The sequence below is a fragment of the Malaclemys terrapin genome, chromosome 4 (assembly GCF_027887155.1).
Source record: "Malaclemys terrapin pileata isolate rMalTer1 chromosome 4, rMalTer1.hap1, whole genome shotgun sequence".
Classification (NCBI taxonomy): Eukaryota; Metazoa; Chordata; order Testudines; family Emydidae; genus Malaclemys; species Malaclemys terrapin.
Genome location: NC_071508.1, coordinates 34,861,025 through 34,883,393, shown reverse-complemented (window position 1 = coordinate 34,883,393; position 22,369 = coordinate 34,861,025). Strand labels below are relative to the sequence as shown.

Sequence of the window (22,369 nt, the reverse complement as noted above, 5' to 3'; positions counted from 1 at the left end):
GTTCCCATTCTCAGCTAGGGTGACCAGACAGCAAGTGTGAAAAATCGGGACCTGGGGTGGGGGGTAATAGGAGCCTATATAAGAAAAAGACTCCAAAAATCGGGACATCTGGTCACCCTATTGTCAGCCCCCTCGCCCCCCAGCCTCGGGTGGGCCGGAGTCACTCAAGAACCAATGACATTGGGGATCTCTGCAGGGGTGGAATCCAATGTGCCGGGGTGAAACCAACCAGTTCTCGGCGAGGCGGCTGTGGGGGCGGGGTTAGGGAACAGGTTACCCAATGCGCTCTCTAGTGGGCGGGGCTGGAGGACTCCGAGGGGCGTGTCCCGGGGCAGGGCGCCGCTCGCGCTCAGGCGGACAGAGGCGGTGCTGAACTGGCAGAGCCGGCCTGAGTGCGGCGGCAGCAAGCGGGAATGGAGGAGCCGGAGCCGGCTGCGGGCTCCTCCCCGCGGCGCTTCACCTGGGAGGAGATCGGGCTCCGCACGGGCCGGGGCCACCCGCAGCAGGAGCGGTGGCTGGTGATCAACAGGAAGGTCTATGACATCAGCCAGTTCTACCGGCGCCACCCGGGGGGCCCCCGAGTCATCAGTCACTACGCGGGGCAGGACGCCACGGTGAGGGCCGGGGCTGGAGGGTTCCCTTTATTCCCCGTGCAGCGCTGAGCCCCGCACTGAGGCTGGGGCAGGTGGCGAGCGGGTCATCGCGGGTGCTGATTTTGGGTTGCACTGTGCCTGTGCCCGCCTGGTGGTGCCAGCACACCGTGGGGAGTTTTTGTGTGTGGCAAGCATTAAAGAGTTGGGGAGATCAGCAGGGGCAGTGGGGATGGGAGGTGGCAGACCCTGGGGGATGAGCTAATGGGAGAGGCGGTACTAGGCACAAGCTAAATGTTATGTAAAGGGGAGAGCACGAAGGGATTCAACTGCAGGGATTTTATTCCCTGTAGTGGGAGTGGAGAGCTGTAAATTGGAAAAATCAAAGGGCTGTATCTAGAGGCAATGCCAGGAAATGAGAGGAATGGAGGGAGCACATCAGGAGGAGGGAACAGCATGGAGTGTGTATGGGGCACAGATGGTGGAACACCTGAGTTAGCCCAGTTCCAAAGGGCCACCTGCTCTTTGAAGCCCTGTGCATATGCTGATGATACTTCCACAGTTCTGTGAACAGCACTACTCCCCACACAGAGATCCTGGTAAAGACCAGCAGGATGACTCTGTGGTCCAAGTTCTCCTATGTACCTGAGTGAGAGTCTGGGGAAGGGGCTTTCTGGAGCAGCTGTATGGTGATGGGAATCCTGAAAGTCTGTAGTAACTTAGACAGGGAGGGGAAGAAGAAAGGACAAGTTCTGTAGAACATGTGCCCCACTGGTGGCAAGGGGATGTGCTAATGGGGAGAGGGAGATAAGTAGTGGGATCTGCTTATTTCAGTTGAAGTGGTAGCTTGGCTTATTTGTTTAATTCTGATTGTGAATCAGAGATTTTGAAGCTGCAGTCTGAGGTAAAAAGCAGATCACAGTATGTTTAGCACTGGACTTACCATATATCTGCTAGCTGGAGGTTGATACAAAAGGTGAAGGGAAGGCCCCACCAGCAAAGTCCTGGTAGCATGTTGCTGAACATCTAGATTCAGCAGGGAAGAGATAATTTGGAGAGATGGGGGTTTCTTGTTTACCCCTTACAAGGGTATTGTTGTCAGTATTATCCTCAGCTCCTTCACTTAGGCCCCAATCTAGTAAAGCACTTAAGCATATGCTTATCTTTAAGCATGAAGTCAATGGGATTGCTCACACACTTAAAATTAAGCACATGCTTAACTGCTTTGGTGGACTGGGTCTCTAAAGTGCATCTGCTTTCCAGGATTTTAGTTCTGATTTATTTTTTATATAGCAGTGTAGATGTACTTGGTATTTAGGTAACTGATGCTAAACAGAGACCAAAATCCCTACCCTGCTGAGCTTTCACTTTTAAAGCACAAGCTGACTTATGCCCATTATGCTTCATGAGATCACTTGTCTGTTCACTCCACATATGGTTTCTGGGGTTTACTTGCCAGCACATGAATGCCTACTTCGTTAAAGCATGGTACATATTTTTGCATGTATGCCCTGGCTGTGTGCACCCCAACTGTCAGTTGTCCCAAGCATAGGCGTGCGCAGCCCATTTCATTAGGGTGTGCACCCAGGGAGCCCCACCCTGCCCTAGCCCCACCCCCATCCTGCCCCCATCCATTCCCTCCTACTTCCTGCCCCCTGACTGCCCCCCTCAGAACCCTCAACCCCCATTGGTCCCCTGACTACCACCTCCTGGGACCCCTGCCCTTAACTGCCCCCCGGAACCCCTCCCCCTATCTAAGCCTCCCTGCTCCTTGTCCCCTGACTGCTCCCCTAGGACCCTACCCCCTACCTGTCCCCTGACTGCCCCGACCTGACTGCCTTATCCACATCCCTGCCCCTAGACAGACCCCCAGGACTGCCACGCCTATCCAACTGCTCCCTGCCCCCTGACAGTCCCCCCCAGAACTCCTGACCCATACAACCCCCCCAGCTCCTTGTCCCCTGACCACCGCTTCCAAAGACCCCCCTCAATTGCCCCCCAGGACCTTCCTTGCTCCCTGTCCCCTGACCCCTATCTGCCCCCTGACAGACCGTGGGACTCCCATACCCCATCCAACCCCCCCTGCTCCCTGACTGCCCCCTCCAGAGACCCCCTGCCCCTAACCATCCCCCCAGGATCCCACCCCCTATCTAACCCACCCTGCTCCCTGTCCCCTGACTGCCCCCACCCCTTATCCAACCCCCCTGGCCCTGGACCCCTTACCATGAGATGAGGGTCCTAGCCTCCCTGCGGAGCCAAACACTGCCCCGCAGAAGCATGCAGCCCCAGCTCCACGGGTGGGATGGGAGACAGAGGGGCTCAGGCCAGCTCCACACAGAGTGGGGTCAGGGCTTCAGCCCTGCAACTTTCCCCACTAGGGTGGCTGGGGCTCCCGAGACGGGGACTTCAACCCCACATCTTCTGCCAGGGTCCAGGCTTCTACTCCCTGCCCCAGTGTGGCTCCTCTGCCCCCCCCCGTTCCCCCCTCCCCCAGTGCAGCTCCTGCTGGGGTCCGGGCTTCTCCCCCGCCCCCTCCCCCTCCCCAGTGCAGCTCCTGCTTGGGTCCGGGCTTCTCCCCTCCCCCACTCCCTCCCCTCACGTGGGTCCAGCCCCGTCTGGGGCTTCTTGTCCCCCACCCCCGCGTGGTTCCTGCCGGTATCTGCAGCTTCTCCCACTGCACCCAGCCCTAACCTAGCTGGGCTCCCTTGGGTCACCTGCTGCCTGCTGTGGCCGGAGTGGAGCCTGGCTGGCAGAGAGCAGCCATACACGTGGACCCCATGGCCATCAGCCCAAGAGATGCCAGCCCAAGAGGTGCGGGGCAGCCCTAGGCAAGCAGGGGCTGGCTATGCTGCTGCTGATAGCCCCGCACTCCCACTCACACCTAACCCTAAGGCTTTCTTTCTTTTTTTTTTTTTTTTTTTGTGATACTCACTCGGCCCCTGCCGGAGCAGGGAGTCAGGAAGCAGTTGATTTGAGCCTGCCCGGCAAACAGCTGAGGAGGGGGGAGGAGCAGCCTTCCCAGCTGGAGCTCAGGGCATTAGGGTGTGCTGGGGCACACGCGGCACACCCCGTGCGCACGCCTATGATCCCAAGGCATCTCAATGTGGGGAGCTGACAGCAGAGGGTAGGACTTGGGCTGGGTGAAAGTGGTAAAAAGATTTTCACACGTAAGATTTTTCACCAGTTCCCTTTGTGTGGTTTTTGCAGACCCACAAACTGTGAAGTTTGAAAAGATTTCAGAAGACCGTTTTTTGCAATGAGATGTGAGAAAACTCAAAAAGCAATTTAAATTGCCTGCTCCATTCCTGATTCAGTAGACTACAACATGCCCAGCCTAAATAATGCAGTTTAACTCTCTGGGTCTGAGAAATGGCAATGAGAACTTCTACCAGAGAGAACACCTCCAAAAAATACTGAATTTAAAATCTGCACAGCCACATGTGGGTATTACATTTTACATGTTTGGAAACTGAGGCTTAGAAAAGATTCATAGATTCATAGATTCATAGATTATAGGACTGGAAGGGACCTCGAGAGGTCATCGAGTCCAGTCCCCTGCCCGCATGGCAGGACCAAATACTGCCTAGACCATCCCTAATAGACATTTATCTAACCTACTCTTAAATATCTCCAGAGACGGAGATTCCACAACCTCCCTAGGCAATTTGTTCCAGTGTTTAACCACCCTGACAGTTAGGAACTTTTTCCTAATGTCCAATCTAGACCTCCCTTGCTGCAGTTTAAACCCATTGTTTCTGGTTCTATCCTTAGAGGCTAAGGTGAACAAGTTCTCTCCCTCCTCCTTATGACACCCTTTTAGATACCTGAAAACTGCTATCATGTCCCCTCTCAGTCTTCTCTTTTCCAAACTAAACAAACCCAATTCTTTCAGCCTTCCTTCATAGGTCATGTTCTCAAGACCTTTAATCATTCTTGTTGCTCTTCTTTGGACCCTTTCCAGTTTCTCCACATCTTTTTTAAAATGCGGCGCCCAGAACTGGACACAATACTCCAGCTGAGGCCTAACCAGAGCAGAGTAGAGCGGAAGAATGACTTCTCGTGTCTTGCTCACAACACACCTGTTAATGCATCCCAGAATCATGTTTGCTTTTTTTGCAACAGCATCACACTGTTGACTCATATTTAGCTTGTGGTCCACTATAACCCCTAGATCCCTTTCTGCCGTACTCCTTCCTAGACAGTCTTTTCCCATTCTGTATGTGTGAAATTGATTTTTCCTTCCTAAGTGGAGCACTTTGCATTTGTCTTTGTTAAACTTCATCCTGTTTAACTCAGACCATTTCTCCAATTTGTCCAGATCATTTTGAATTATGACCCTGTCCTCCAAAGTAGTTGCAATCCCTCCCAGTTTGGTATCATCCGCAAACTTAATAAGCGTACTTTCTATGCCAATATCTAAGTCGTTGATGAAGATATTGAACAGAGCCGGTCCCAAAACAGACCCCTGCGGTACCCCACTCGTTACGCCTTTCCAGCAGGATTGGGAACCATTAATAACAACTCTCTGAGTACGATTATCCAGCCAGTTATGCACCCACCTTATAGTAGCCCCATCTAATTTGTATTTGCCTAGTTTATCGATAAGAATATCATGCGAGACCGTATCAAATGCCTTACTAAAGTCTAGGTATACCACATCCACCGCTTCACCCTTATCCACAAGGCTCGTTATCCTATCAAAGAAAGCTATCAGATTGGTTTGACATGATTTGTTCTTCACAAATCCATGCTGGCTATTCCCTATCACCTTACCACCTTCCAAGTGTTGGCAGATGATTTCCTTAATTACTTGCTCCATTATCTTCCCTGGCACAGAAGTTAAACTAACTGGTCTGTAGTTACCTGGGTTGTTTTTATTTCCCTTTTTATAGATGGGCACTATATTTGCCCTTTTCCAGTCTTCTGGAATCTCTCCCGTCTCATTTTTGACTGAGGGTGCCTAGTGGTATCCATCTGTTTAAGTTGTCTTCAAATTAGGCATACAAAATTAGTGAACACTTTTGAAAATGGTGAGTCTGAACCTGTAAACACTTCTGCACATTTAATTTTATTTATCTGAGTAGTCCCATTGAGGTAAGTATTTGCATGGTCAGGGCGTTGGATCTTAACCTCTCTCAGCTGCACTTTCCTCATCTATAACAAGGAGATAATGAAAAATACCTAGTACTTCATAACTACATACATAGTGTAAGAGCACATCACTTGTTAATTGTTTTAGATAAGATCAGTATTTGCAGTGTTATTAGATACAGTAGAATATCAGAGTTACGAACTGACCAGTCAACCACATGCCTTATTTGGAACCAGAAGTACACAATAAGGCAGCAGCCGAGACAAAAAACATACAGAAATACAGTACAGTACTGTGTTAAATGTAAACTTCTAAAAAAGCAAAGGGAAAGCAGCATTTTTCTTCTGCTTAGTAAAGTTTCTAAGCTGTATTAAGTTAATGTTCAGTTGTAAACTTTTGGAAGAACAACCATAACATTTTATTGAGAGTTACGAACATTTCAGAGTTACGAACAACCTCCATTCTCAGGGTGTTCTTTACTCTGAGGTTCTACTGTATTGTCTGTACTAAGCACATGATACTGTGGTGGGTATAAACAGCTGTTCACAGGAGGTAAAACTATCTAAGGCAACACTGGAAGATTTTCAAACGCAATCTCCATAATGGGCCAGATTTTCAAGATTAGGTGCGCACTCTTGCACACATGCATTCAGACACGGACAGTCAAGCCACATCTGCATACAAATATTTCACTTGTGCATACAAGGTACACATCAAATATTTGCCTGAGTAAATTAAGCATGTGCGCACCATTATATTCCTCTACCTTTGAAAATCTAGCCCAGTGTTTGCAAAGAGCTGTATAATTGCAGAGTATTATTAAAGGGTACTATCAACTTAAAAATCACCCTGGTGTCTGAAAATGTTTTCCCTGCTATTTTTACAAGAAACAATAGCTAAGATTACTAGAACTGGAAAAATGTGTGTATTTGATAGCGCCTACATGGGTAGTCACATCACATTTGCTCTTTCCCTGTGTAGTCAGTTTCTCTCTGAGTCTTTCACACAAGGGGAGAGAAAAGCTTTTTAAAAAATTAGGACAATGTGGTTGTAAACAACAAAGTTTGGCACATGGACTCGGGGCAGACATAGTACCTGAAACTACTCTTAACTTATTGTGATTGACGACATTTCAATTTCATTAAGTCCCTTTTAATCCCAGACACTGACCGGAGTAGGAATGGAATTTGGAGCCCAATGCCTTCTAGGGCTGCACAATATGGGTATAGCCAGCAGCCTAAGGCACTGTGCGGACCTTCGCAACCTCCACAATATCATGACAATTCCATCCATTTTAAGCCCTGTTCCAGTGAAGGGGTGTCTGAGAAATGGGTCAGTCATAAGGGTCACAGGCATCTAGGGTTGGATTTATGTGCTATCAGGTATTAACAGACCCGGGGAGCAAATTGTGACAGATATGATAATATCCTGCAATAGCCTGCACAAACCTTATTGAACTGCGTTAAACCTTATTTTATTGAATTGTGTTTAATATCTTTGGAGTCCATTGTATTAAATGAGTGGTATATATATCCTTGTGGGCCAGGTATTATATGTATTTCCACGGGAAGAATAAATCCAGCTTCTCCAGGAACTGAGAAAAGAGGGGAACGTTGATTAGTCAAAGGCGTTCAGGTTATAACATCTCCAGAGAAGCACTCCTCCCTGATGAGGTTTGCATAAACTGGATTTTCCAGAGATCAACATACAAAGAAAGGACTTTTGGTTAAATAGCCTGAGTTAAAACTGACTTGGACCTTCTTTCTGATCCAGCAAACGGCCAGGCCCTCTTATCCCAGGGGGCCCCCACTCCTTAGGAGAGGGTCGGGAGGTCTTTGGTCCACTGAGGCCCCATAAAACTTGGGTTCTTGTTCTGAGCAAAGGGTGCTATAAACCTGAAACCATCGGACAACCGCTGGGAGGGGTCTGAAGGACTGTTAACCTCCCAGAGCCCATGTTGGCGTTGAGGTGATCTCTGGTAAGCATATTACCATGCCTGTAGGTTCTTTTATTGTTTTAAAATACGTTCTCTCTGTAATGCTTTTCCCTTAAGAATTAAAGTGCTTGCTTAGAAAGAGCTGTATGGTAACTCATAACTGTTGGCAATTACCCTGTTATTAATCTCTGAAAAGAAAGCAAAGCACAGACCCTGGCCTGTTGAGGCAGTCCGCCTTGCTGGGGAATAACACAGTGTAGGCAGGTAGTAAGGCATTTGATACGGTCTCGCATGATATTCTTATCGATAAACTAGGCAAATACAAATTAGATGGGGCTACTATAAGGTGGGTGCATAACTGGCTGGATAATCGTACTCAGAGAGTTGTTATTAATGGTTCCCAATCCTGCTGGAAAGGCGTAACGAGTGGGGTACCGCAGGGGTCTGTTTTGGGACCGGCTCTGTTCAATATCTTCATCAACGACTTAGATATTGGCATAGAAAGTACGCTTATTAAGTTTGCGGATGATACCAAACTGGGAGGGATTGCAACTACTTTGGAGGACAGGGTCATAATTCAAAATGATCTGGACAAATTGGAGAAATGGTCTGAGTTAAACAGGATGAAGTTTAACAAAGACAAATGCAAAGTGCTCCACTTAGGAAGGAAAAATCAATTTCACACATACAGAATGGGAAAAGACTGTCTAGGAAGGAGTACGGCAGAAAGGGATCTAGGGGTTATAGTGGACCACAAGCTAAATATGAGTCAACAGTGTGATGCTGTTGCAAACAAAGCAAACATGATTCTGGGATGCATTAACAGGTGTGTTGTGAGCAAGACACGAGAAGTCATTCTTCCGCTCTACTCTGCTCTGGTTAGGCCTCAGCTGGAGTATTGTGTCCAGTTCTGGGCGCCGCATTTTAAAAAAGATGTGGAGAAACTGGAAAGGGTCCAAAGAAGAGCAACAAGAATGATTAAAGGTCTTGAGAACATGACCTATGAAGGAAGGCTGAAAGAATTGGGTTTGTTTAGTTTGGAAAAGAGAAGACTGAGAGGGGACATGATAGCAGTTTTCAGGTATATAAAAGGGTGTCATAAGGAGGAGGGAGAGAACTTGTTCACCTTAGCCTCTAAGGATAGAACCAGAAACAATGGGTTTAAACTGCAGCAAGGGAGGTCTAGATTGGACATTAGGAAAAAGTTCCTAACTGTCAGGGTGGTTAAACACTGGAACAAATTGCCTAGGGAGGTTGTGGAATCTCCGTCTCTGGAGATATTTAAGGGTAGGTTAGATAAATGTCTACTAGGGATGGTCTAGGCAGTATTTGGTCCTGCCATGCGGGCAGGGGACTGGACTCGATGACCTCTCGAGGTCCCTTCCAGTCCTAGAATCTATGAATCTATGAATCTATAAACTATTCAGCCTGGAAATACCCTGTTCAGAAGGGAGAGAGAAATGGGTTTCCACTCAAGAGAGGCAAGGCTGGGGAGCCAAAAGTCTAGCGTGGGATGCCCTTGCTGAACCATATGGAGGGAATATGGGAGCAGTTGTCCTGAACTGTGACACACACAACAAGTGTTACGCTTTCTCATCTTCAGAGAGTAACTACAATTGGGTGAAACAGAACTGCTGACCTCTGAAGTAGCTGAGCTGGAGTGAATCCCAGCTTTTTTTGGATATTTCTATACTGGAAATCCAAAATCAGACTCCTAGAAAAAACAAAAGGAAAGGAAAAGCACTTCTCCTTTAAATGTGTGGCTTGCTTCCTCAGTACCATGATTCTTAGAAGGTACATTAAAGCCCCATCACAATCCCCTACCCCCACCCTCCCTTGAGACTTTACTGCCAGGTTGTACAACCACCACTATGATTGGTCTAAACTTGTGGTACCACCATCTCCTGGTCTGTCCATGTACAACCCCCTTATTCTCCCTCTTCCAATAGGAGAACAGAGATGAAAATACCCCTCTCCCTCTCCCCTGTTTAGGTAAGCCTGAGCTGAGAGGATGCCCTCTCCCCTTCCTGATTAAATACAACAAGGCTGAGCTGGAATTGGCTGCATCAGCCACATTTGAAAACTGTCCCTGGCTAGGTGCCATTTAAAGGGCCAGCACTTTCCAAAAGAACACAAAGCCATGTGGGCACGTGTGGTGCTGAGCAATGTACTAGAAACAAAAAAAACCAGGAGTGGGGGCAGGGATTCCCTTGAAAAGAGAAAGCAAAGTTAGTCCTGGGAAGACTGTAACTGCAATGCTAGGACAGGCACGGGGAGAGGAAATGTAACATGAGACAAAGTGGGAGACTTTCAATGGGAGTGAGGCACCAAACTAACACGTGCGCCCCCTCCAGTGGGTTTGGAATCTAAAGCCAGGTGGATTGTGAATATAGTGATACAGGTATATAAACCCTGACTTGCTTCGTTGAGGCCACGCTTTCCCAGAGAGGGCACAGGGAACATAAAACTGCTAAAAAAATCCAAGGAGTCCGATGGCACCAGACTCCTCGTTGTTTTTGTCGATACAGACTAACATGGCTACCCCTCTGATATAAGTGATTGTTAAGTGATTGATAATTTTCCCAAGTGACAAGAAGTCACTGATTTCCCTGCCAGGGCTCTCCCAAGCAGCGGTGCACAAGGGGGAGTCAGGAGCTTATTACACAGACTGTTCAGTAATGTTGTGGGAGGCACCTGAGGGAACCAAAGGCAGCTAGAGGGGGAGCAGTAGTAAGCAGTGAAGCTGGGGGATGGGCCTGTGGGAGAGTGTCAGTGGGGACGAGCCTGGAACAGCCTGGGGGGTTTGTTTGCAGTGAGTGGCAGAAGTTGGGGGAACCTCCTAAACCAGGGGTAGGCAACCTATGGCACGGGTGCCGAAGGTGGCACACGAACTGATTTTCAGTGGCACTCATGCTGCCCGGGTCCTGGCCACTGGTCTGGGGGGCTCTGCATTTTAATTTAATTTTAAATGAAGCTTCTTAAACATTTTAAAATCCATATTTACTTTACAAACAACAACAGTTTAGTGATATATTATAGACTTATAGAAAGAGACCCTCTAAAAATGTTACCATGTATTACTGGCACGAGAAACCTTAAATTAGAGGGAATAAATGAAGACTCCACACAGCACTTCTGAAAGGTTGCCGATCCCTGTCCTAAACCCTCCTTCTTCACTTGATTAACCTTTTCAATTCAGCCGGCCCAGTCCTGTCCCTACCCTCCAGTTGCCCCAGTCCCCAGCCTGTCTCCCCACTAGCTCCTGTACACCCATTCTGCAGGTCACTGAGGCAGCACTCTGCCTCCAGCCCTTTGCGGTGGATGAACCATGCTGGTTAGTCCAGTAGGGAGAGTGCAGAACATCCATTTAGCAATGCCTATTGGAGATGTCACAGCAGTTCCTGTGATTAGGGGGAGCAACTGCAGCATAAGCTTTGCTGCCTGCCCTTAGCCCAGCTGGAAGTATGGGAAGTGGAGGAAATGGGAGTAAATCATTGCTTGGAATGGTTAGAGGCACAGGAGAGGGGGAAATGGGGTATCAGAGAACCAGGTGGAGTACAGAAGAGGGCACATTGGTTCATATTTTGAAAGTGGAGAGGTTGGAGCCAGAAGAGGGAATGGCTGGTGTTGCACAAAAGGACAGAAATGAGAGGAAACAGGAAGCAGAAGAGAATGGGGTCAAGGAAGCATGTTATGGATTGGACAGGAAAAGAAAGACTTTTGATTCAGGGGTCGGGAGGAAGAGGGTCCAGATACCATGGTGACGTGCATTAGAAATATCTAGCTAGCAGAGAGCTCCTACTGCAAGGTATCTGTTTTGGCTTTGAAGAGATCACCAAGGCATTGGGAAGGAAAGAAGAAGGGTCCGGCAGCTTCACCTGCCCCAATGTGTGATTTATCTCACCCCATTCTCTTGTCTGTGTTTCAGGATCCTTTCACAGCGTTCCACCTTGACAAGGCTCTGGTGAGAAAGTACATGAACTCGCTGTTGATTGGGGAACTGGCATCGGATCAACCCAGCTTTGAGCCCAGCAAAAATGTGAGTGTCGTAAAAGTCGGATGTTGGGATGGGATTAGGGCAGCTGTTGGGATGTGCTGATATCCCTCATTTACTAGCAACCAGAACTCTCAGGAAATGGCAAATCACATTGCATCTTGGACTCATGCCTGTTTAAGGCTTCCCCTTGGTGTCCACCAATACCATCCTAGAAAAACAGGGCCTATTGGTCACAGGTTCCCTCCTGTGTTACCGCAACACTCATCAGGCGGGGAGCAGAACATGTTAGCTACAGGTTCTCCTCAGTGATACAGTCCTACTGACCAGGGGATCCCTTTGGTGTTCTAGTGACCCTCACCTGAGGGTGGGAGTGAGAAGGGCAGATCCAGTCAGCCATAGGCTCTCCCCGGTGTCACAGAGACCCTTTACCCACCCACGGGTTATTATAGCATGTCAGCTGCATACTTTCCCTGATGTCACAGCTACTGCCTCTGAGGGGACCCCAGCTTTCCACTGCTGCTGCAGTGACCCCTCTGGAGCTCCCAGGGCTCCTGAGGCTGCTGTCCTGCACACCCATGGGAGAGTGCTGAATGTTGGGTCTCCCTGCAGAAATTGCTGGTAGAGGACTTCCGCGAGCTGCGCACTACGGTCGAGAGGATGGGACTCCTCAGCCCCAACCACCTCTTCTTCTTCCTGCTTCTCCTGCACATTCTGCTGCTGGATGCTGCCGCTTGGCTCACCATCTGGTACTTTGGATCATCCTTGCTGCCTTTCCTCTTCTCTGCATTACTGCTAGGCACCGTCCAGGTAAACTGCTCAGGGATCATCCTGTACATCCACAAACTCAGGACCAATGATGTATCCCCGGGTGCCTCTGTCAGTACCTGTGATGCTCTTTTACTTGGTGAGCCAAGGAAAAATAAACTTGAAAATGCTTCAGGAATGCTGGGAGTGGGGGGGCTGAAAGCAACTGCATTTTTGGTCTCTCCCAGAAGGAGGCACTGTGAAGAGCAGTGTAGGAGTGGACATGGAGAGCTCACAGCTTCTCCATTCCTTGCCTGTCTTAACAGGAGGAGCTGGAGGGGTGGAGCATTGGTTGTGGGAAGCTCCCAGCTATCTTAGACTCCACCTCTCTTAGAAGGAGGTGCTGTTGGAAATACAGCAGAAGCTCTGGATGTGGCAGGTTCACGAGAATTACAGTCCCCTCCTTCCCAGGGTCTGGCTTGAGGGGAGGGGATGCAGCCCCTCAATGCGTGCTTTTTGAGTAAGCGGAGTTAGAACTGGTATCCTATGTATCTCCTCCCCATAGTCTGCTAGAGAGCTTCATTCGTCCCGGACTTCTTGCTATAGCTGTACTTCTCTGCTCTGTTTTGTATGAACTTTGAGAGACACTAGGCAGTAGCCACGCCCTCCTTGTGTTCCCATGGGAACACATAGTGCACTGGAGCTGAGGACATAGCAGCTATGAAAGCCCCAGCTGTTCCTCCTTTGCCCAGGTGGTCCCTCTGGAATTACAAATGCTCAGAGGAGACAGGCTTCTCCTCAAAGGCTACTTTGTTATGGCGCTCCGACCAGTTTGAAGAGAATAAATGCTCTGATTCTTAGTTCCATAGCCTTTTCTTCCTGGCCCCTCCTTCCCCACGTAAACAACTCTCCAGCGCTCTGTAACCTCACCCGGTCCAGGCTGGAGTCTAGTGGCAGTACAGTGAGGGAGCGATGTTTAGGATTGTGTGTGGAGAATGGAAATATCTCCTTGTGACCAGTACAGGGTGCTCTCACCTGCTTAAGGTGAACCGTCAGGAGAGCAGGAGTGTTGTTCCTACGACTGTATGTGTGGAGAATGAACACTGTTGCAGAAGCTCACTGAATTCTGGCTGCTTTCTCAGTGATTCCTTTTGTCTTCCAGGCCCAGGCTGGGTGGCTCCAGCACGATTTCGGGCACCTCTCGGTGTTCAGCAAATCCAAATGGAACCACTTGGTTCACAAGTTTGTGATTGGCCATCTGAAGGTAAGTGTTCGGTGCTGAGAGCAGTCGCCGGAGTTTCAACAGGACTCGTGAGCAAGGGAGCCCCACAGGTTCAAGAAACCTCTCGTTCCCTAACTGTGACAGGGAGGGGAATGTGGTGCAGCTCTTGGGAAGGGGTGAGGAGTTGACTTATTTTTGGCAGCATTGAAGTTTGAATGGTCTCATTTGTTCCTGCAGGGTGCGCCAGCCAGCTGGTGGAATCATCTGCACTTCCAGCACCATGCCAAACCCAACTGCTTCCGCAAGGACCCTGATGTTAACATGCACCCCTTATTTTTTGCTTTGGGAAAGACGCTGTCTGTGGAGGTGAGTCTGAGGGATGTCTGGGGGCAGGTTGGGTCACTGGAAGAATGCGGCATTAAAAGGATCCAAAATCAGGAAGCAGCATAAAGTTGGGGAGAACACCAACTATCATGCAGAGCTGCAGAACAGCTGGGCTGCCTCTGTATTTCAGGCATTCAGGGAAGGAGTTGGGAGGGATGGACCTCTTGCTTAAAATCCAATTTCCTGTGAGAGAGGAACAGGAAGTGAGATCATGGAGTGGCAGTAGTTTTGTTTTTTTTTTTTTTGTCCTGGTATAACTTTGACTTGGAAAATTGGTTTTGCCTGAAAATGTCCAGCTTTTACTCTGGAGGCAAAAAAGAAAGTTCATTAAACTGCTTTTGAATCAGTATAAAAATTACCCAGATTTAAAATGTTGTCTTATATTAACATTACTTTGTCTTCCCCAGCTCCAAACAACTTGTTACAACTTCTTTAAACTTTCCATACCGTTAAACTTCATTAAAAGTTGCTTTTTTTGCTATGTTTTCGAATGTGTTAAAGATTGCTTCATGATTATGAGTCAGTATTCATTTTCTTAGCTGAAGAAGAGCAATGACGAGATACAGATTTGGATACAAGTTGCTTGTTTTGTTAATTTTTAGATTAGCTTGGCTAATTTTAGTGCTCCAGGAAGTGAAACACCAGCTAGCATATAAAAGTGATTCAAGATTCCTATGCATTCAGCCAAAACACTAGCTAATTCAGTGCTGGATTCATGGGCCCACTGAAATCAGTGGGAATCTGTCAGTCAATTTCAGTGAGATTTGGAATTGGTCCCAGCTGGAGTGCAAATGCATCTCTGGTGTAACACTTCCAGAAATGGTTTTGACATTTGGGTTTTTTAAAACATGAACCCAAATGAATATAGTGACTGGCTCAGACTTTCTGATTTTTTCCCCCTGGAACTGAGGAATTGTTGGCCTACTCAGTGCAGGGAAGCAGTAAATTTGATATATCTGGACTTTAGTAATGCTTTTAACGCAGTCCCACCATGATATTCTCATAAGAAAATTAGGGAAATATGGTCTTGATGAAGTTACTATAAGGGTATGTCTACACTACGGGATTAATCCGAATTTAGATAATTCGGATTTGAGAAACAGGTTGTATAAAGTCGAAATGAGTGCGGCCACACTAGCACAGTAATTCGGTGGTGTGCGTCCAAGTACCGGGGCTAGCGTCGATTTCTGCACCGTTGCACTGTGGGTAGCAATTCCATAGCTATCCCATAGTTCCCGCAGTCTCCCGCGCCCATTGGGATTGTGGGTTAAGATCCCAGTGCCTGATGGGACAAAAAACATCGTCGCAGGTGGTTCTGGGTACAGCCTCACTTCCTCCCTCCCTCCCTCCCTGCATGAAAGCAACGGACGGCAGACAACCATTTTCGCGCCTTTTTTCCTGGGTGGGTGAACACTGCAGACTCCATACCATGGCAAGCATGGAGCCCGCTGAGGTCAAGACAGCACTCATGAATATTGCAAACACCTCGCGCGTTCTCGTGGAGTTTATGCTCAGCCAGGACCAGAGAAACGAGGCGAGGAGGCAGCGGCGGCGGCAGCGCAGCGACAAGCATGATGAGGACATGGACACGGACACGGACACAGAATTCAGTGAAACCACAGGCCCCGGTGCTTTGGAGATCATGTTGTTAATGGGGCAGATTCTATCCATGGAACGCCGATTCTGGGCAAGGGAAACAAGCACAGACTGGTGGGACCGCATAGTGTTGCAGGTCTGGGACGATTCCCAGTGGCTGCGGAACTTTCGCATGCGTAAGGGCACTTTCATGGAACTTTGTGACTTGCTGTCTCCTGCCCTGAAACGCCAGAATACCAAGATGAGAGCAGCCCTCACAGTTGAGAAGCGCGTGGCGATAGCCCTGTGGAAGCTTGCAACGCCAGACAGCTACCGGTCAGTCGGGAATCAATTTGGAGTGGGCAAATCTACTGTGGGGGCTGCTGTGATGCAAGTAGCCAAAGCAATCACTCAGGTGCTGCTACGAAAGTTAGTGACTCTGGGAAATGTGCAGGCTATAGTGGATGGTTTTGCTGCAATGGGATTCCCTAACTGTGGTGGGGCAATAGACGGAACCCATATCCCTATCTTGGCACCGGAGCACCAAGCCACCGAGTACATAAACCGCAAGGGATACTTTTCAATGGTGCTGCAAGCACTTGTGGATCACAAGGGACGTTTCACCAACATCAACGCGGGCTGGGCGGGAAGGGTTCATGACGCTCGCGTCTTCAGGAACACTACTCTGTTTAAAGGGCTGCAGCAAGGGACTTACTTTCCGGACCAGAAAATAACCGTTGGGGATGTTGAAATGCCCATAGTTATTCTTGGGGACCCAGCCTACCCCTTAATGCCATGGCTTATGAAGCCATACACAGGCAGCCTAGACAGGAGTCAGGAGCTGTTTAACTACAGGCTAAGCAAGTGCAGAATGGTGGTAGAATGTGCATTTGGCCGTTTAAAAGGTCGCTGGCGTTCATTATTGACTCGCTCTGACCTCAGCCAAAGAAATCTCCCCATTGTTATTTCTGCTTGCTGTGTGCTCCACAATCTCTGTGAAAGTAAGGGGGAGACCTTTATGGCGGGGTGGGAGGCTGAGGCAAATCGCCTGGCTGCTGATTACGCGCAGCCAGACACCAGGGCGATTAGAAGATCACACCATGAAGCGCTGTGCATCAGAGAAGCTTTGAAAACCAGTTTCATGGCTGGCCAGGCTACCGTGTGAAATATCTGTTTGTTTCTCCTTCATGAAAACCCTCCCCCTTTACTGACTGATTTTCTGTAAGGAACCCACCCTGCCCCTTCCCCCATCTTTCTTTCAAACCAAATAAAGTCACTATCATTTAAAAATCATTTATTCTTTATTAATAGATTAGAAAAAGAGGGAGGGAACCCGGGTGGTATTTGGGAGGAGGATTGCTGGGAAGGAAAAAGCCACAAAGAAAAGGTTAAAAAAATGACAGCCTTTTGCTTGGGCTGTCTACTGGGGTGGAATGGGAAGGTGTACGGAGCCTCCCCCCCCGCGTTCTTACATGTCTGGGTGAGGAGGATACGGAACATGGGGAGGGGGGAGGGTGGAACAGGGGCTGAAGCGGCAGTCTGTTTTCCAGCAGCCGTTCCTGAACCTCCACCAGACGCCGGAGCAGCCCCAGCGTTGCATCCTTCATCCTCTGGTCTTCCTGCCGCCATCTCTCATCTCGATCGTCTCTCCTCTCCTCACGTTGGTCCCTCCTCTCCTCACGTTCACTGACTTCTTTCCTATACTTTGAAACTGTTTCCTTCCACTCATTCAGATGAGCTCTGTCACTCCTGCTGGATTGCATAATTTCAGAAAACATGTCCTCCCGCGTCTTCTTCTTACGACGCCTTATCTGTGATAACCTTCGGGATGGAGGAGGGAGGCTTGAGGAATTTGCAGCTGCTGTAGGGAGGGGAAAAAAGAGAGAATTGTTTTAAAAGCTACATTTTGCAGAACAATGCTTATACTCTTTCACGGTGACCAACACTGTTCACATTACATAGCACATGTGATTTCTGTGCAAGGTCGCATTTTGCCTCTTAATGCTGAGTGCTTGTGGCTTTGCTGCTAGAGATCACAGGTCTGGGCAACAGAATTCGGCTTGCATGCGGCCATGGTAAGCCATTGTTTTACAGCTTCTGCACCCTCCTTTCCCACATACCAAGCATAGCCTGTAGAGTGCTGCAGAAGCCTGGCCAATCTCAGCCAGTTGGGGGGGGGGCAGTGTGGGGGGGCTTGTCTGGGCCCCTTCAGGCAAGTAGAGTGCTGCGGTTTTTCTGTTAACATTCAGCAGCACCAGAAAACAAACTAACCCCCCCCCCCCCGCCATGAATTCTCTGGGATGATCACGGTACCCCTCCCCCCACCGTGTGGCTGGTATCAGGGAAGATCCCTGCAGGCACCAAACTACCCCCCCCCCCGCCGCCGACCCCCCCGCTCGCCATGAATTCTCTGGGATGATCACGGTACCCTCCCCCCACCGCGTGGCTGGTAACAGGGAAGATCCCTGCTAGCCAAACGCGGAAAACTTCAGGGCCAATTTCCCATCTGCGCTTGGCTAACTGCAGGGAAGGATTTATTTTCCGCCACAGGCAAACAGCCCAGTAGGAACGGCCACCTCTGTCCCCTTAATTAAGTTCCCGTATTTCAACCAGGTTACCAGGAGTGATATCACTCTCCTGAGGATTACACAACAAGATAAAGAACGGATGTTGCTTGAATGCCAGCAAACACCGGGACCATACGCTGCCAGGCTTTGTCAGGCAATGATACCAGATTACTTGCTGCAAGCATGGCGTGGTCAAGTGTCCTACCATGGAGGAGGGAATAAGGATGCACTGCCCAGAAACCTTCTGGCAAGGCTTTCGGAGTACCTCCAGGAGAGCTTCATGGAGATGTCCCTGGAGGATTTCCGCTCCATCCCCATACACGTTAACAGACTTTTCCAGTAGCTACAGACTTTTCCAGTAGCTGAACTGACCGCGAATGCAAAGTCAGGCAAAGTAATCATTAAAAACCGTTTGCTTTTAAAACAAGTTTTATATTTTAAAAGGTAAACTCACCTGAGGTCCCTTCCATGGGGTCAGAGTCTTGGGTACTGGCTTGGGAGGCTTGGGAGGGTACTTCAGTCAGGGTGATAAAAAGATCCTGGCTGATGGGGAGAATGGAGTGCTGTGTGCTCTCTGCAAGCTCATCCTCCTCCTCCTCCTCCTCCTCCTCTACCCCATCGGCAGAATCCTCAGGCGTCGAGACTATCCCCGACCCAGAATCCACGAACAAAGGTGGGGTAGTGGTGGCAGCCCCCCCTAGAATTGCATGCAGCTCGGCGTAGTAGCGGCATGTCCGCGGCTCTGACCCGGAGCGACCGTTTGCCTCCTTTGTTTTTTGATAGGCTTGTCTGAGCTCCTTGACCTTCACGCGGCACTGCTCAGAGTCCCTATTGTGGCCTCTCTCCATCATGCCCTTGGAAATTTTTTCAAAAGTTTTTGCATTTCGTCTTTTAGAACGAAGTTCTGCAAGCACTGAATCCTCTCCCCATACAGCGATCAGATCCAGTACCTCCCTCACGGTCCATGCTGGTGCTCTTTTTCGATTATCAGCCTGCATGGTTACCTGTGCTGATGAGGTATCTGTGGTCACCTGTGCTCTCCACGCTGGGCAAACAGGAAATGAAGTTCAAATGTTCGCGGGGCTTTTCCTGTCTACCTGGCCAGTGCATCCGAGTTCGGATTGCTGTCCAGAGCGGTCACAATGATGCACTGTGGGATAGCTCCCGGAGGCCAATACCATCGAATTGCGGCCACACTAACCCTAATTTGAATTGCTAAAATCGATTTTGGCGCTACTCCGCTCGTTGGGGTGGAGTACAGAAATCGATTTAAAGGGCCCTTTACATCGAATTAAATGGCGTCGTTGTGTGGACGGTTACAGGGTTAATTCGAATTAAAGCTGATAAATCCGAATTAAAGTCGTAGTGTAGACCAGGCCTAAGATGGACGCAGAACTGGTTAAAAGACCATTCTCAAAAAGTAGTTAGCAGTGGCTCATTGTTAAACTGGTAGGGCATATCCAGTGGGGTGCTGCAAAGGTCTGTACTGGTACTATTCAGTATTTTCATTAACAGCTGGGATAATGGTGTGGAGAGTATGCTTATAAAATTTGCAGATGACACCAAGCTGGGAGAGGTTGCAAGGTCCTTGGAGGTCAGGATTAGAATTCAAAATTATCTTGATGAATTGGAGAATTGGTCTGAAATCGGTAAGATGAAATTCAGTAAATACAAGTGCAAAGTACTATACTTAGGAAGGAAGAATTAAATGCACAAATACAAAATGAGAAATAAGTGGCTAGGCAGCAGTACTGGAGAAAAGGATCTGGAGGTTATAATGGATCTCAAACTGACTATGAGTCAACAGTGTGATGATGTTGGGAAAAAGGCAAATATAATTTTGGGATGTGTTACCAGGAGTGTCATATGTAAGACTTGTGAGGTAAGTCTTCCACTCAGCTCAGCACTGGTGAGGCCTCAGTTGGAGTATTGTGAAAGATGTAGACAAATTGGAGAGAGTCCAGAGGAGAGCAACAAAAATTACATGATGTTTAGAAAAATCTGACCTATGAAGAAAGGTTAAAAAAAAACATGGGCATGTGGAGTTTAAAGAAGAGAAGGCTGAGGGGGAACATAAGTCTTCAAATGTGTTAAGGGCTGTTATGAAGAGGACAGCAATTAATTGTTCTCCGTGTCCTCCAAGGGTAGGACAAGAAGTAATCAGCTTAGTTTGCAGCAAGGGAGATTTAAGTTAGATATTAGGAAAAACTTTATAGTTAAGCACTGGAACAGATTACTCAAGAAGGTTGTGGAATCCCCATCATTGGAGGTTTTTAAGAACAGGTTAGGCAAACATCTGTTGGGGATGGTATAGGTACACTTGGTCCTGCATTAACGTGAGGGGTTGGACTAGATGACCTGTCTAAGTTACTTCCAGCCTTATGTTTCTATGATTCTGCTTATGGCAGGGGTGGGCAAACTACAGCCCGAGGGCCACATCCAGCCCTCCAGATGTTTTAATCTGGCCCTTGAGGTTTCACTGGGGAGCAGGGTCAGGGGTTTGCCCCACTCCGTGCAGCTCCTGGAAGCAGTGGCATGTCCTCCCTCCGGCTCCTACGTGTAGGGGCAGCCAGGGAGCTCTGCTTGCTGCCCCCACCCCAAGTGTGGCCCCTACAGCTCCCATTGGCCGGAAACCACAGCCAATAGCAGCGCGCGGACAGGGTCGGCTCTAGGTTTTTTGCCACCCCAAGCAAAATTTTTTGGCTGCCCCCCATCCCAGCCCTGGGCTCTCATCCCCCCCCCCCCAGGGCCCTCCCCCACCCGCACCCCCTGCCACCCCAGCCCTGGGCTCTCCTCCCACCAGTACTGACTCCACCCACTCTCCCCTCGCCTCCAGCCAGTCCGACACTGGCAGGGTCGGGGTAAGCAGCGGGGCTCCTGAGCCGCGCCTCAGCCCAGGGTCCCTCCAGCCAGGGCTCCCACCTCCAGGACCAGCGGGGACACCGGGGGGCAGAGCTGGGGGACCACCCCGGCAGGGAGTTGAGAAGTCAGGGCAGGGTAGCCCCAGAGGGAGCGGAGCCCCGGAGAGCGGGACGTGGGCCCTGCACGGCAGCGCCCCGCCCTCTATGGCCCCGCTGCTGCTTCTGGCCTCCCTGCCGCAGTCCTTGGGCGGCACGGGCCGCTTCACCCAGCCCTGGATACGGCGCTGGGGGGTGGCCGCCCTGCGGCACCTGCAGGCAGCTCCGTGTGCCCCAAGGGGTGGCCTCCAGTGCAAGTGTCCCCCGTTTGGAGCCTGCCTGGCCCAGCCACAAGGTGAGGGTGCTGCTCCCCCGTGGCGTGAACCGCAGCGGCCCCAGGGCACCCCACCGTACCACGCGCTGCTGCTGCCAGGGCGGGCTCTAGGCTTTTGCCGCCCAAAGCAAAAAAAAAAGATGTCCGGAATGCCGCCTCTGAAAATGTGCCGCCCCAAGCACGTGGTTGGTTTGCTGGTGCCTAGAGCCGGCCCTGCACGCGGAGCTGCCTGGCCACGCCTCCACATAGGAGCTGGAGTGGGGACACGCTGCTGCTTCTGGGAGCTGCTTGAGGTAAGCGCTGCCCGGAGCCTGCACCCTGACCCCCTCCCGCGCCTCAACCCTCTGCCCCAGCCCTAATCCCCCTCCCACCCTCCAAACCCCTCGGTCCCAGGGGGTGACTGGAGCACCCTCCTGCATCCCCAGCCCCTCAGCCCCACCCCAGAGCCCACACCCCCGGCTGGAGCCCTCATCCCCTCCCGGACTCCAATCCACAATTTTGTGAGCATTCATGGCCTACCATTCAATTCCCATACCCAGATGTGGCCCTTGGGCCAAAAAGTTTGCTCACTATTTGAGGATGGCAGTGATATGGTCTCACTTATCTGTACGTAGGGCACTGAAAATCAAGTGTCTCCACGATAGGAAAATCTATTCACCCTTGTTTCCATGGAGATGATCTACAGTCTAGGTGGTTATCTGTCTCTGCTTTGGAGACTAATCTGATATGGGTGGGTGTTCTAAACACTGCCACATATATTAATAGCATCATGTTTTATTTTGGTTTCTGTATTTTGGCATAGCCTACAAATTATGATTTGTACCATATGCATTTTTCCAGTTCTAGGAACTGTATTAAGCAGCTGTACTAGAAGGTAGCGTGCCTAGATATTGCCAGCTTCTGCTACCAATAGCAAGTTACAGTGGAAAGTAAGGCCCCAGTCCAGCATATGCTTAACTTTATGCAAATGAGTAGTCCCATTGACTTCAACGGGACTACGCACATGAGTATTGTTGGAGGTGAAGATGAAT

General features: G+C 49.5%; 1 protein-coding gene across 1 annotated transcript in view; it reads left to right on the top strand.

The window, feature by feature from the left end:
- Positions 1-355: 355 nt before the first annotated feature.
- Positions 356-22,369, top strand: part of LOC128837442 (acyl-CoA (8-3)-desaturase-like) — a 34,883-nt gene continuing 12,869 nt past the window's right edge. The window contains exons 1-5 of the mRNA XM_054028645.1: positions 356-614; positions 11,547-11,657; positions 12,225-12,422; positions 13,522-13,623; positions 13,819-13,947. Coding sequence (XP_053884620.1) covers positions 414-614; positions 11,547-11,657; positions 12,225-12,422; positions 13,522-13,623; positions 13,819-13,947 — 741 coding nt within the window. The 5' untranslated portion in view covers positions 356-413. The remainder of the gene's footprint in view (positions 615-11,546; positions 11,658-12,224; positions 12,423-13,521; positions 13,624-13,818; positions 13,948-22,369) is intronic.